Here is a 12,022-nt window from a genome sequence, read left to right as displayed (position 1 = left end):
TCAGTGAGCCTAGCAGGGAGCTCTGCGGCAAACCGCTCGTCCCTGGTCTCCATACGGGCGCTGAGCTGCGTATCCCAGACCCACAGCCACAAGCCGTGAGGAAAAGCCAGCTCTTAACAACACTTTCTCGAGCTCTGTTGCTTACTTTGCTATCCAAAAGCAAGAGACAGAGATGAAGTTATAACTTAACTATTTTAATAAATCTTATACAGTGCATGGTTATATTATTTTCTCCTTCGTTCAATGTACAGTGCATTACAGCATTATTTGCAGGCAGTACAAATAGAGCAGGTGCACGGCTCAGTCACGTGGGAAGTTCTAAAAGTGACCCCCAGTGAGGCTTACAGACACTTTTATTGAAAGAAATGCTCCTGTAGCTACCAGCTGGTGCATACGCTTCCATTCCAATCCCAAGTAACTGTAATTCTGCTGATTCTGTGCAACCTCATACACAAACACAAGAATGGTGCTGTGTTGCCAAGCTCACTGCTCACTTTTAATTGCAGAGTTGATTGGCCTCCTGTGCTTGTACTGCCAATGGCTCGCCAGTGTTCACTCCTGCTTCTCATCTCCACCAAATCCAAAGCCCGGGCTTCTCAGGAGGATTGTTCTCTTCATCGCTCCCTTTGCAAATTCCAGCCTTTTCAGAAGCCTTGAAGCTCCCTGCCTGCACCCCGGTTCTGCCGATGCTAACAACGTCCAGTTCAAAGACGAAGAAAACAAATAATCCATTGGGAACATTTTTGGAAGATCTAAGCCAAAGTCATTGGTATTCTCACATTGAGTCATCTGTCCCCCAGCCACCTGCATGGCTTTTTTCCACTACATGAGCAAGCGCGGGCCCCAACCATGCCAAGGCATTCACCTTTCAGGGGGTGGTTGTGCTCTGTGGAGGAAGTGAGACCATCCACAGCACCTAAAGGAGAGCACGCGAATGGGGCTCTGTGCTGTCTGGGCCTGAACCCATCCAGCCAGTTAGTGTGAGTGAGAAAGGCAAGGCATTCCCCATCATACTTGTTTTAGTGCATTCTTTGCAAGATTGTCTGTCAGTAAAATACAGATATGAATACGGTGAGTTCACCTTGCTGAGGGCAGGAAATCTGCTATATGCTTGTTTGAGCTTTTAAAACCTTGAGCAAGTTACTGATGCACAATCACTTGATTATATCTAGGAAAAGGGATTTTTTTCCCTCATCCCTATTTGTAGATTGTAGGAGTGAGGGAACATTTCACTAGAAAGATGCATATATATGCACATAACATTAATAAGAGAAAGAAGAATTGAAGAACAGCAGCATCTACTAAATCAGAGTTCTTTCTTTTCTTTTCCTCACGGCTACTGATTTTACCGATACTAAAACAGCCATTCCTTATTAGGAAACATCTCAGATTACTCTCTGCAATGAAAACATGAAGGTGAAGGTGAGTGGTGACCACCCTGGGAATGGCTTTGGGTGTGAGCAAGCAGCAGGGGCTTATCTTCTCCTTATTTGAGGCCTGGCTTTGGCAACGCTGCAGCTTTCTGGCCCAGGATCAGTGCCAAGGTGAAGGGCTGAGAGCCCCAGCCTCTGGTAAGCAGGGATGATCAGGCTGAGCTCACCTATTTGCAGATTCAAATAGATTCAAAGCCCATTTCCACTGCTGGAAGGCAGCACTCAGGGGTACGGGTATTTAAGGAAGCAGCCCAGTCTTAGGTAAGGCGTGCTGCAATTCTAACCTGGTCCAACGAGAGGGCATGTGAGGACATAAAGGACCGGGAGCTGACACTGAGCCCTTGCTGGTGGGCTGCAGGGGGTGTGTGCCACCGAGAAGGACAGGAAAGTGGGGGAAAGGAACTATTTCTGTGGCCCAAACTCCTCTAAGCATTCAGGCTGACTTGTTCTGTGCCAGGTGCTGTGCCCTCTGCTCCCAAGGGGACTGGGAGCACAGACAGCCCTGCTTCAAAAGCTCTGTTTTGTTTTGTTTTCTTGAATCCAGCCATTGTCATACATTCATACCCGTGTGAATCCTCATCTGTTCTGATCACATGCACATACAATTTCAGTATAAAATATATAGATATAGATATACATATATATATATATAAAAACTTCATGCAACATTAAAACACCTTTCCCAACGGGATTTGGTCTTAGTGTCTATCCTTATCAACAGTGTTTGAGGAATTGTCCCTTTGATGGCAATTACACTGCTAACTGTGGAGCACTGCTGTCTCTTGTCTAGACTGGGGATCATTGCTTTAATTCCCTTTTTCTGCATTACTACAACTAATAGCTGAAAGAAAGCAGATAGATTTTAATTAGCAGAATCAATCCTCTCCTGGCGACGCTTCATAATTTCTTGGAGCTCTGTCTCTCCTCTGTTTTTCTGGAATGGAAACAAAAAAAGGAAGTTTGAATTTTAACTTCAAACTGTGGTTTAGAATTGTAATATCTAATTCCAGAAGAGCAAGTATCAAAGGGAACAGCAAAAAGGTGGACTCTACAGTGGAGACAGTGATCTGCCTTACAGATTTGGGACCCTTCTGCTTAAAGGAATTCTCATCATTTTTAGTGCTGATGTGGTTGGTTGCTTCCTTTTTTGATTTTGTCTTTTTTTAAATTGTACTCTTAAAATGCTTGTTTAATGGGACATCCAACACTGCTGATACAGGCATCCTTTTGCCCAGACAGCTGCTTACCTCCAGCTGGTTTTTTTCCACCGTGATTTTACTGTACACTCGGTTCCCCTCATCACCACACACTTTTTTCAGCTCCTCTCTGTTCAGGGAGAAAAGCTGTGCTCCAGTAAGGATGCCAAGGTGTTCCACCGTCCTGGGAAGACACAAAATCAGTATTAAAACCAGTGCCATGTGTGGTCTTCACCAGTGAAGGATGTGCATTTGGCTGTGAGTTGTGAAGATCAGCAAGACGCTGGCTTTGTTTGCAGATGCTGTTAGATCTACTCTCTGTACTATAAGATGGTATTTACTGGATAGCACAGAAAAAAAGGGAGCCATTTGGGCTCCAGACGTACTTTCTTAAATGAGGAACCGACCTTTCAACTGGTGGCAGTGCTGATCTTACCCTTTGCTGAATGACTTTGCCTCCAGCCACGCTTTGACTTCTTCAGCACTGGATTCGAAGGTGAGGGGCACAAAAACTTCCTGAGGCTTCTCCACTCTGAAATTCCTCTGGGGAGGCTGAATTTTACTGTTTGTGATCTTCTTTAGCAACTCATCATTCACCTCGTCCATTTGATGCAGAAGTTCTGGGGAAACAAAGCACACTTTTTAGAGCACCTTCGAACTGTGATCAAGAACAGATTTGTAGAGGGAGATCATCAAGATTTTGGGTGGTGGCAAACTGATGGAGCAGGATTTCCTTGCCTTTCCTCCCAAGCCTGTCAACTTCTTTTGGCTTTTGAATCATCACTTTTTCTTTGGAAGAAAGCTGGATTTCTCCACTGCTCCTCCAGAATGATGGAGAGGAGGTATCACAAAACAACAGCCAAATGCCCATCATCTGCACAGCGGTCACTGAACCTAAAAAGCTGCCTCAGCTAAGTGCCACTAAGCACATATTTGACCTAATTTATATGAAAATATATAGTGACTGATCTCTTGTTTCTTGTGTTGCTACGCTCTCCCATTCATCACGCTTCACAGAATCACACAGAATCACAGAATCACACAGAATCACCCGGGTTGGAAGGGACCCCAAGGATCATGTAGTTCCAACCCCCCTGCCTAGCAGGGCCACCAAACATACACATTCAGATCAGGTTGCCCAGGACCCCGTCCAACCTGGCCTTAAACACGTCCAAGGACGGGGCATCCACAACCTCCCTGGGCAGCCCGTTCCAGGGCCTAACCACTCTCCTAGTAAAGAACTTCCCCCTAACATCCAACCTAAATCTTCCCTCCTTCAACTTAAAACCATTTCCCCTAGTCCTGCTGTTGTCAGCCCTTTTGAAGAGTTTACTCCCCTCCTGGGTGTAGGTTCCCTTCAGGTACTGATAGGCTGCAATGAGGTCACCCCGCAGCCTTCTCTTCAGGCTGAACAAGCCCAACTCCCTCAGCCTGTCCTCATAGGGGAGCTGCTCCAGCCCCCTGATCATCTTAGTCGCCCTCCTCTGGACCCTTTCCAAAATCTCAATGTCTTTCTTGTACTGAGGGCTCCACACCTGGACACAGTACTCCAGATGGGGCCTCACAAGAGCCGAGTAGAGAGGGACAATCACCTCCCTGTCCCTGCTGACCACCCCTCTCCTGATGGAGCCCAGGATCCCATTTGCCTTTCGAGCTGCGCACTGCTGGCTCATGTTCAGTCTCTCGTCCATCAGGACCCCCAGGTCCTTCTCTGCCGAGCTGCTCTCAAGGACCACTCCTCCCAGCCTGTACAGGTGCCTGGGGTTCTTCCGGCCCAAATGCAAAACCCTGCACTTTGCCGTGTTGAACCTCATCAGGTTCACCCGAGCCCAGCCCTCCAGCCTGTTGAGGTCCCTCTGAATGGCATCCCTTCCTTCCACCGTATCAACCGCACCACTCAGCTTGGTGTCGTCAGCAAATTGCTGAGGGTGCACTCAATTCCCTCATCGATGTCATTAATAAAGATGTTAAAGAGCACCGGTCCCAAGACAGACCCTTGGGGGACACCACTTGTTACCGGCCTCCACCTGGACATAGAGCCATTGACCACCACCCTCTGTCTGCGGCCTTTCAACCAATTGCTTCATTCAAGCCTAGCAGAATGTTGCTCAGCAATGTAAAACACCTGATCTGGCAGTGACTTGCTGCCATCAGTGCTATCGGGTGGTGACAAGGGACTCCCCAGCCCTGTGATGCTGTTTTGTTTTTGCTTTAGACGATCCTTTTCCTGTCTTGAGTTACTTAGTTCCCTTCAGGCTACTGAGATAAGGAAATTGCCCTGCAAACTTAGTGGCAGAGAAGGGAAAAGAAAACCCAGAGCACGTGAGACAGCAGAAGTCAGAGAGGCCTAACTGTATTTTTGACAGCAGGTTCCCATTTTTCTGTGTCTCTGTGTTGCTATTTTCTTCACATTGCCTTCTTGCCATTAGGTGACAAGTGATGACCTACAATTAGAGCCTTCTTTTTAAGCTATAGTCCCGCACCCTGCATTCTTCTGTCCTCACTGTGACTTTTGATAATCTGCAGATCCTAATCTTCAGCCTTCAGCTTTTGCCTTGCAACTAAATAGAAGTGGGAGGAAGCCTGAACTGGGAGTGACCAGTACAGCTCCAGTGACACATCACCCAGTATCACTTTTTCCATGACACTCCTGAAGGCTGAGGAGAATAACTCAGTGTTATTAATAGATATGTGACTACAATGTCTGTAATGTGGGGCTTTCCTCTGTCCCAGAAGAGCTTCTGCTTCCAGGAGGATACAGGAGGTGAAGAGGAGATGAACTCTGGCTATGGCTTTCAGTATGCTACAAGTGTGTTTAGGATGAGGCAAGGGGATGAGGTGTGCAAGGCTCCTGGTCTTTCTCATGCTACTTGTCTCTGTATGGCTTCTGCAGAGGGAGGGTGTGATGTACATCTCATATGTGACAGATATGGTGGCTGGGATTTCCTTGGAACCCTTCAAAGGAACGGGCCAGCTGGGCACTGCATGTGTGACAGGAGGCGAGCGCAAAGGGAGTGAGAGAACGGGATGGACCTGAGTGGGGATGGCTGCTTGGACACAAATCACTGTGAGTGGAAAGGGGGCTCTCTCCTTGGGAAGAAGAAGGTCAAGCTGGAAGAAGGGTTAAGACGATATTAAATCACCTTTTTGCCCTCCTTTTCTCAGCTGCCTGGGCTCAGTCAGTGAGCTCCTCAGGGCTGCTCTGCTGGCTGGAATCTCTACATCTTTTCTAAAACCATTGCTGCTCTTGTGCTTATCACTAAAGCTGCACTCACTTCTTGTGCAAAGTCTCATGAGAAGGGATGTGCATTTGGTAGGTTGCCATGGCCACACGCACACAGATACAGCAGGCAGATCATTATGGCAAAGGTAAAGAAAGAGAAGAAACCACAGGGACGGGGGTAGACACAAGCACACGTTCACAAAAAAGTCCTGAAACAGAGCTGCCTGAGAGCAGCACATGTGGTGTAAAAGAGGCAGATGGGAGGCACATACGTTCTTTGGCATCCTGGGGAGAGTTGCGTGACAACATTTCACTTCCCCATTTATCCCCAGCGTAGCTGGCAGGCAGCTTGTGAGTTGGGCTGGATGGCCCGTATCCTCTGGGACTTGGGTCTCCTTTGTACCTCTGGTTAGCCTGGATGAGCAAGAAAATAAACTTATAAGAATATTTCTTTTTGTCATTTCCTGCGTTTTATTTATTTATTGTTTTCAGATATTTTGTCTCCCCGTCATGGTAACAAATGGAGGGACAAATTGCTGCGTCCTCCTTGTGAGGGTCTTCCCTCACTCAGGAAGCACTGTGTGGAACTGAGTTCAATTCTGGGGCCTCACAGGAATAAGCACAAGAAGAAAACAAGCCAAAATCCCATTTGGAGCTAAAACATCAATGCTCCAGTAATTGGATGTTGAGTGAGACTATTGCCAAGTGCCCAGAGCAGTCTAGAAAGAGGCTTTTTATATTTTCTTAATTAAACTTTTTGTCCAAAGGCCTTCTGGAGCACCTTATCCTTTGCCCAACTTGAGAAATACCAAAGGGGGGAAGAAATTCCATGCTTCCTTCAGGCATTTGGAGCTCTCTGTCACATTTTTGCAACGCGAGGTCTTGAGAGTGGTATTCACTTAGTGCTCACTTGGCTGGAATTTCAGGCTGCCTCTACTCCAGCAGTTTTTTCCTACTGCTGAGTTGAATTAGTGAGAGAACTGTCTGGTCTTAAATTCCCAACAGCAACAACATCTATCCTCAGTGCTTTGGTGGCAAAAAGCGCTCTTATGGCTGCATTAGCTCTCTCATCCTGCTTACAGCACAGCCCTGAAAACATCAGTTTCACAGCTGAGGCGGTGGTAAACTGTAGGCTAAGAAGTACATGAGCTTGGCGGGAAGGCACTAGCAAAAGGTGAAGCTACTTGAAGCCACTGCAGCCAGCAGATATTTGGGGACAGCTCTGTGTGAGACCTTTTACCTGTTTGGGATGGCTGCACGCAGTGCAGGGGGAGATAAACAGTGGCAGAATGCGGGAGTTCATCACAGGAGCATCCCGGACCCCAGCTCATGTGCTTGTGACGGTCCCTGCTGTCCTGCACGTGATATCCTAAGAAATCCAGGCTATTCCCAATGGCTGACTATGCCCTGCTACAGGCTAGCAATTAACATCACCTGGCTACACACCTGTTCGAGCTCCTCCAGTTTCACCACATCCAGGATGTTATAAGGGACATAACCAGCCTGCCCGCTCCGGTTGAGCAACTTCCACCACTGCTTATTGTCTTCCAGCACCTGACAGAGAGAGGGAAAAGGATTGCTGGTGAGACCATCTGATTTCTGGCCTCTGTAAGTGGGACACATGGAAAGAAATGGCACACTGAAGTGGTTGGAATAATATTGCTGACACTAACAGATCTGCTGCACTGACGTGCAGTTCTGGAGTGAAGCCTTTCCTGAAAAGCATTGCAATTTATCCTAACGATAACAGGGGAACTCTGCTAGGGTTTGTCTCTCCATTGTTGAGATCTTTGTCTTGTTCCTACAAGGGAAGGAGGGCACACCTCTGGGCACATTGCTCACCTCCAGAATTTCATCCTTCAGCACTGAGAGTTCATTGGCATTTCGTGCTGTGAAATCGTAGCGGATTTTGGCATATCTCCTCGGCTGGGCCATTCCTTGCGCCTCAAAATTCCTGCAGGAGTGAGAAAGAAGATTTTCAGAGGAGACCTATTGAAGTACTAAGGCCCTACAGGTCCACAGAGGTGATGGCTGTGCACGTGCAGGTTGAACCAGTTGTGTTTGTGTTAGAAGGGGAAGTGCCTCTCTGCTCCTTGGCAGGGAGAAGGGGTGTCAAACACGAGCATAGGTAGCACTGACTGGAAATCTGTGCTTTGTTCTTTTTTTCCAGCAGGCAACACTGAGCTACTGAAAGAGAATTGCGCTGATCCATAGGAAAAGTGAGTTGAATGTTTCTATTCTACGCTTGGTGGGAGGAGAAAAGCATTCAGGTATATTGCTTGGAGATCTGTGGCAGAAGAATGCACGGCTTTCTATGTTAAACCAGCTTTTTGTTTGGAAAGGAGCAATAAATGCAGGAGGTTGTCCAAGGTGGAAATGTGAGGTGAAAGATTTTGTTTGGCCGAAGCTGAAATGTGTTGTTTTTTTGGGTTTTTTTTCCTCTTTTTTCCTGGCTTAGGAAAAAAATGTGCCTATCTCATTTCTTTCCCTCTGGTTGGGATGGGCATAGTGTTATTTTTTAATCCCAAATATGCCTGCAGTATGGGTAAAGCTGCATTGCCTGGTTGTGTAACCGTAGACAGGAAATACTTTAATGCATTTTTCGTGGATCTTTCTGCCTATGACTCACAAGCACATACACAGTGCAAGGGAGCTCCAGCTGCTTATGTTCACAACAAACATGCCAACAGGGTGTGAGGTTCTCCTCCCGTGGAGCTACCCCAGTTTATATCAAGGTCCATGTAATTTGATGAAGCCAGTTATACAGCTGCAGGTGGGCTGAAAAAGGTGCAACCCATTGGCTCTGTGACTTGGTACCATGCTTAATTCTGCAGCATGGCCTTCAGTTCACTTGATTTGGAATGGCTCTCAGTTACCAAAGCATGGTGCAGTCTTTCAGACAGATGGAATCTACCAGTCAAGAAAGGGAGTGATGGCCTTACCCTGCAGTGCCCTGAAGGCAGGGAGAGGGGTGAAAAGCCTGAGTTACAGAGGAATGACTTATTTTGTACCATTTCAGAATGTAAATGGGTCACGAGGAAAGAGGACAGCTGGAGGAGGGTGAAGGTAAAGTAAAGCATAGATGCATGCAAAACACACATGTGAGCATCACTGTTTAATACTGCCTAGGGCTTTCGTGACACCTCTGCAGCCCAGAGCCCTGTTATAAATAATAATACATGCATGGGTGCTCTTGCTAATATAGAGTCTCTTGGTTAGAAAACTAGCAGGAAATGCTCTGTCCCTGGGCTGTGATGTTGGCAATTATCTGGGCAGACTTGGCTGAAGCCTGCTCTGGACTGAAGAGTCATGGAAACATTCTCAATTACAGCATCTGCTTCAGTGCCATTAACTTAACTTGGGTGGCTTTTTTTTTCTTACATATAACATAAGGAAAAGGTGCTGCTGATAGTCTGAAAGGTAGGTAAAAAGGAAAAAAGACATCCTCATCCACTCTTCCATGAGCTCATGCTGTAGTTAGGCTGGGTGGTATTGCATGGAAATGGTCACCATGGTGAAATGGCATGCTGCTAATTTGTATTCCACTCAATACGACCGTGCCCTGGTTGAGTTTGTGATCCTGAGAAATGTGGGCCTGACAAAGAGTGAGGTCAGCACCCAGAACTTCAGGAGAGCAAACTTCAGGCTGTTTAAGGAGCACCTCCATCCCTGGAGGAGTTCTTGGCCAGCGTGGATGGGCCTCTGTGCAACCTCATCTAGAGGCTGGAACCTGACAATCCTTGAGGTGCCTCCAACCCAAGTCGTTCCATGATCCTATGATTTATTATTTACTTATGCTAAGACTAACAGGTAAAACTGTTTTCTTCTCTGCATTGCCTACCAGTCACCTAGGATGGGCTTAAAGGTTCTCATGTAAACTGATTTCTTATTTTTCACAACATCGCTGATCAAAAATAGAATTGGAGAATCTGTTACCAAAATTCTCTTTCCACTCAGTGCACTGTTTCTGCACCATTTTATGATCAAACCAGGACATTTGGGGGGGCAAATGGGCAGAATAAATTCTTTTGCTGTTGCAATTGGATTTGAAGATTTTACTGTGAATCCGAACATTTTGTAACAGCAGTAAAGCTTGTAAATCTTTTGGATTTGAACATTAAAACATGAAACAAACTGTGTGCCTTTAGGCTTTTTTTTTTCCAGCCCAGTGCTGGCTTTGGAAAAGTCTGTTAATTGCTTTGCTGTGTCTGGACTTCCAGCCTTTAACATTTCATGGCTCGTTAGTGTAATCCAGGCCTGTGCTTGTGTGGAGAGAACTTCATGTCAAATCACTGCAAAGTGAAGTATGGCAAAGAATCCCTCTGTAATTTGGGAAGAGTTTGTTGGAGCTTGGAGGTCTTATGAAACATTAAAAGGCACGTGATGCTTAGCATCACTTTGGTGAGTTGATGTTATGGAATGACATACTGACAGACTAATGAGGCCAGCCAGGAGCTTTGCCTCTTCAGGCAGAAAGCACGTGCAGCTCATTTCCTTATAGACCTGATTAAAAAGTTCTCTCTACCTTGGCCCCAAGTCCATCTGTCAGGCTTCCAAAATGCCTTGTTATCGAGATGTGGTGCAGTGGGTGCTGCTGAGGTTACGTGGGGAAGGCCAAAGCAGTGTTTTGCAGGGTGGTGTTGGTACATTACCTATTTACATGCTGAGTTACGTTCTGTTTAAAGGCATCCACAGCTTGTGTCTGATCAGCTGCCTGGCCACGCTTGAGCGAGGAGTTACGGTACGGATATCCATTGGCTGATGAAAGCTGGAAGGGGAAAAATGGAGTCAGTGGTGCCACTGTGGAAAGGGGGAAGCTGCAACAGAGGGAAAGGAGTGCCTGACAGCTTTGGTCTCCCTGAGTTCCTCTGTTGCCACATGCAGAGGCTGGAGAAATTAGCCGTAGGCTGTGCAGATCCTTCTGAAGAAGAGAAAGGAAGGGTGAAAGGGAGAAAGGATGGTCCAGAGCACAAAACTTACCTCTTCTTGCAAGTGCCCAATGTCTATTTCCCAGGGAGCTCCGCGGAAGATTTCTATGGGTGGCTCCCAACCATTGCGGAATTTGGGGATGTAGGTAGGAATGTTTGCTTCTCGGGGCCATTCAGCCCTAGAATGTGAAGCAGGGAAGAAGTAGATGGTTAGAAAGTAACATCTGTCCCAAAGCATGCAGTACCGCGTGCCAGGGAAAGAACCAAAGATGACGTAGCTGTAAAATCAAGCATGCCTTAAGAGCTTGGGATTGCTGGTCAGACAGCAGCTCTGTCCTCACCTGGATCTGGTCCATGCCTCTCCCAGGGAATCCCATAGGCTTATCTCTTTTGGTGTCAGGTGTCCTTTGAGAAAATCTGTGGCATCTTTAGAAAGAAGTGGACTGATGACAGACCTGGCAAGCTCAGGGCCACCACAGCTATTGATGATCTGAATTACAACACAGACACAGAGGAGTATGAGATTTTGCAGGAAAGGTTCAAAATATCATGAAAGACATAGAAACCAAAGACAAGAATCAGTCACTCTAAGCATTTGGACTCTCTGTGCCTGCCCACCTTAAAGAAAAGGTATACCTTCTAGACTGTATAAAGAAAGAACAAATAAATAAGGCAAATAATTCCTGACTAAATTCTCCAAAGGATCCACGGGATTGCCTGACAGCCTAGCAGAAGCTAATGTTTACATTAGCTGTCTCAAGAAACATCAGCCTAATTCTCTGCAGAAGTCAGAACAGTTCAGAGAAAGGCAGTCGTTTTTCTACTTGAGTCAAAGAAACCTTAAAACCAGCTATTGCTGGAGAAAGGATACAAACTGCCACGCTAAAAAATGGAAAATCTCTTGGTATTTCTGCATCACTTCTGGTTTCTTCTCTAGGTTGGATTCCTGCCTCTTCCTTTCAGTGCAAATATTGAGCCACGTTTACTCAAAGGTGAGACCAGGCAGATTCCCAACAAGAACCAAAGCTGGTTCTCTCTTCACAGTAAGTCTTTGTGAATGTGGTGGAAAGTTTTGTATTTGCTTGGGTTTGGGCATTTAACTCAGGCTGGAAATCAGATGAGAAAGCAGGAACGCTGGTTGCTTACTGAGAAAACTTTGGAAGGTTCTGAGCAGCTTTCTGATTTCTCTGCACAATTTAGCTGCAAAAGCAACATTAGAAATAAAAAGCAAATTCACAGCAA

The 12,022-nt window shown here is 46.4% G+C and overlaps 1 protein-coding gene across 1 annotated transcript in view; it reads right to left on the bottom strand.

Annotated features, from left to right (window-relative positions):
* Window positions 1-173: 173 nt before the first annotated feature.
* EPS8L2 (EPS8 like 2) overlaps window positions 174-12,022 on the bottom strand; it is a 42,799-nt gene continuing 30,950 nt past the window's right edge. The window contains exons 13-21 of the mRNA XM_048949583.1: window positions 11,122-11,270; window positions 10,833-10,959; window positions 10,505-10,620; window positions 7,695-7,806; window positions 7,299-7,406; window positions 6,125-6,266; window positions 3,066-3,249; window positions 2,681-2,813; window positions 174-2,367 (exon numbers count right to left, since the gene is read on the bottom strand). Coding sequence (XP_048805540.1) covers window positions 2,296-2,367; window positions 2,681-2,813; window positions 3,066-3,249; window positions 6,125-6,266; window positions 7,299-7,406; window positions 7,695-7,806; window positions 10,505-10,620; window positions 10,833-10,959; window positions 11,122-11,270 — 1,143 coding nt within the window. The 3' untranslated portion in view covers window positions 174-2,295. The remainder of the gene's footprint in view (window positions 2,368-2,680; window positions 2,814-3,065; window positions 3,250-6,124; window positions 6,267-7,298; window positions 7,407-7,694; window positions 7,807-10,504; window positions 10,621-10,832; window positions 10,960-11,121; window positions 11,271-12,022) is intronic.

This window comes from Lagopus muta, chromosome 6 (assembly GCF_023343835.1).
Source record: "Lagopus muta isolate bLagMut1 chromosome 6, bLagMut1 primary, whole genome shotgun sequence".
Classification (NCBI taxonomy): Eukaryota; Metazoa; Chordata; class Aves; order Galliformes; family Phasianidae; genus Lagopus; species Lagopus muta.
Note: the sequence above shows the minus strand (reverse complement) of the source record. Positions and strands in the feature narration are given on the sequence as shown.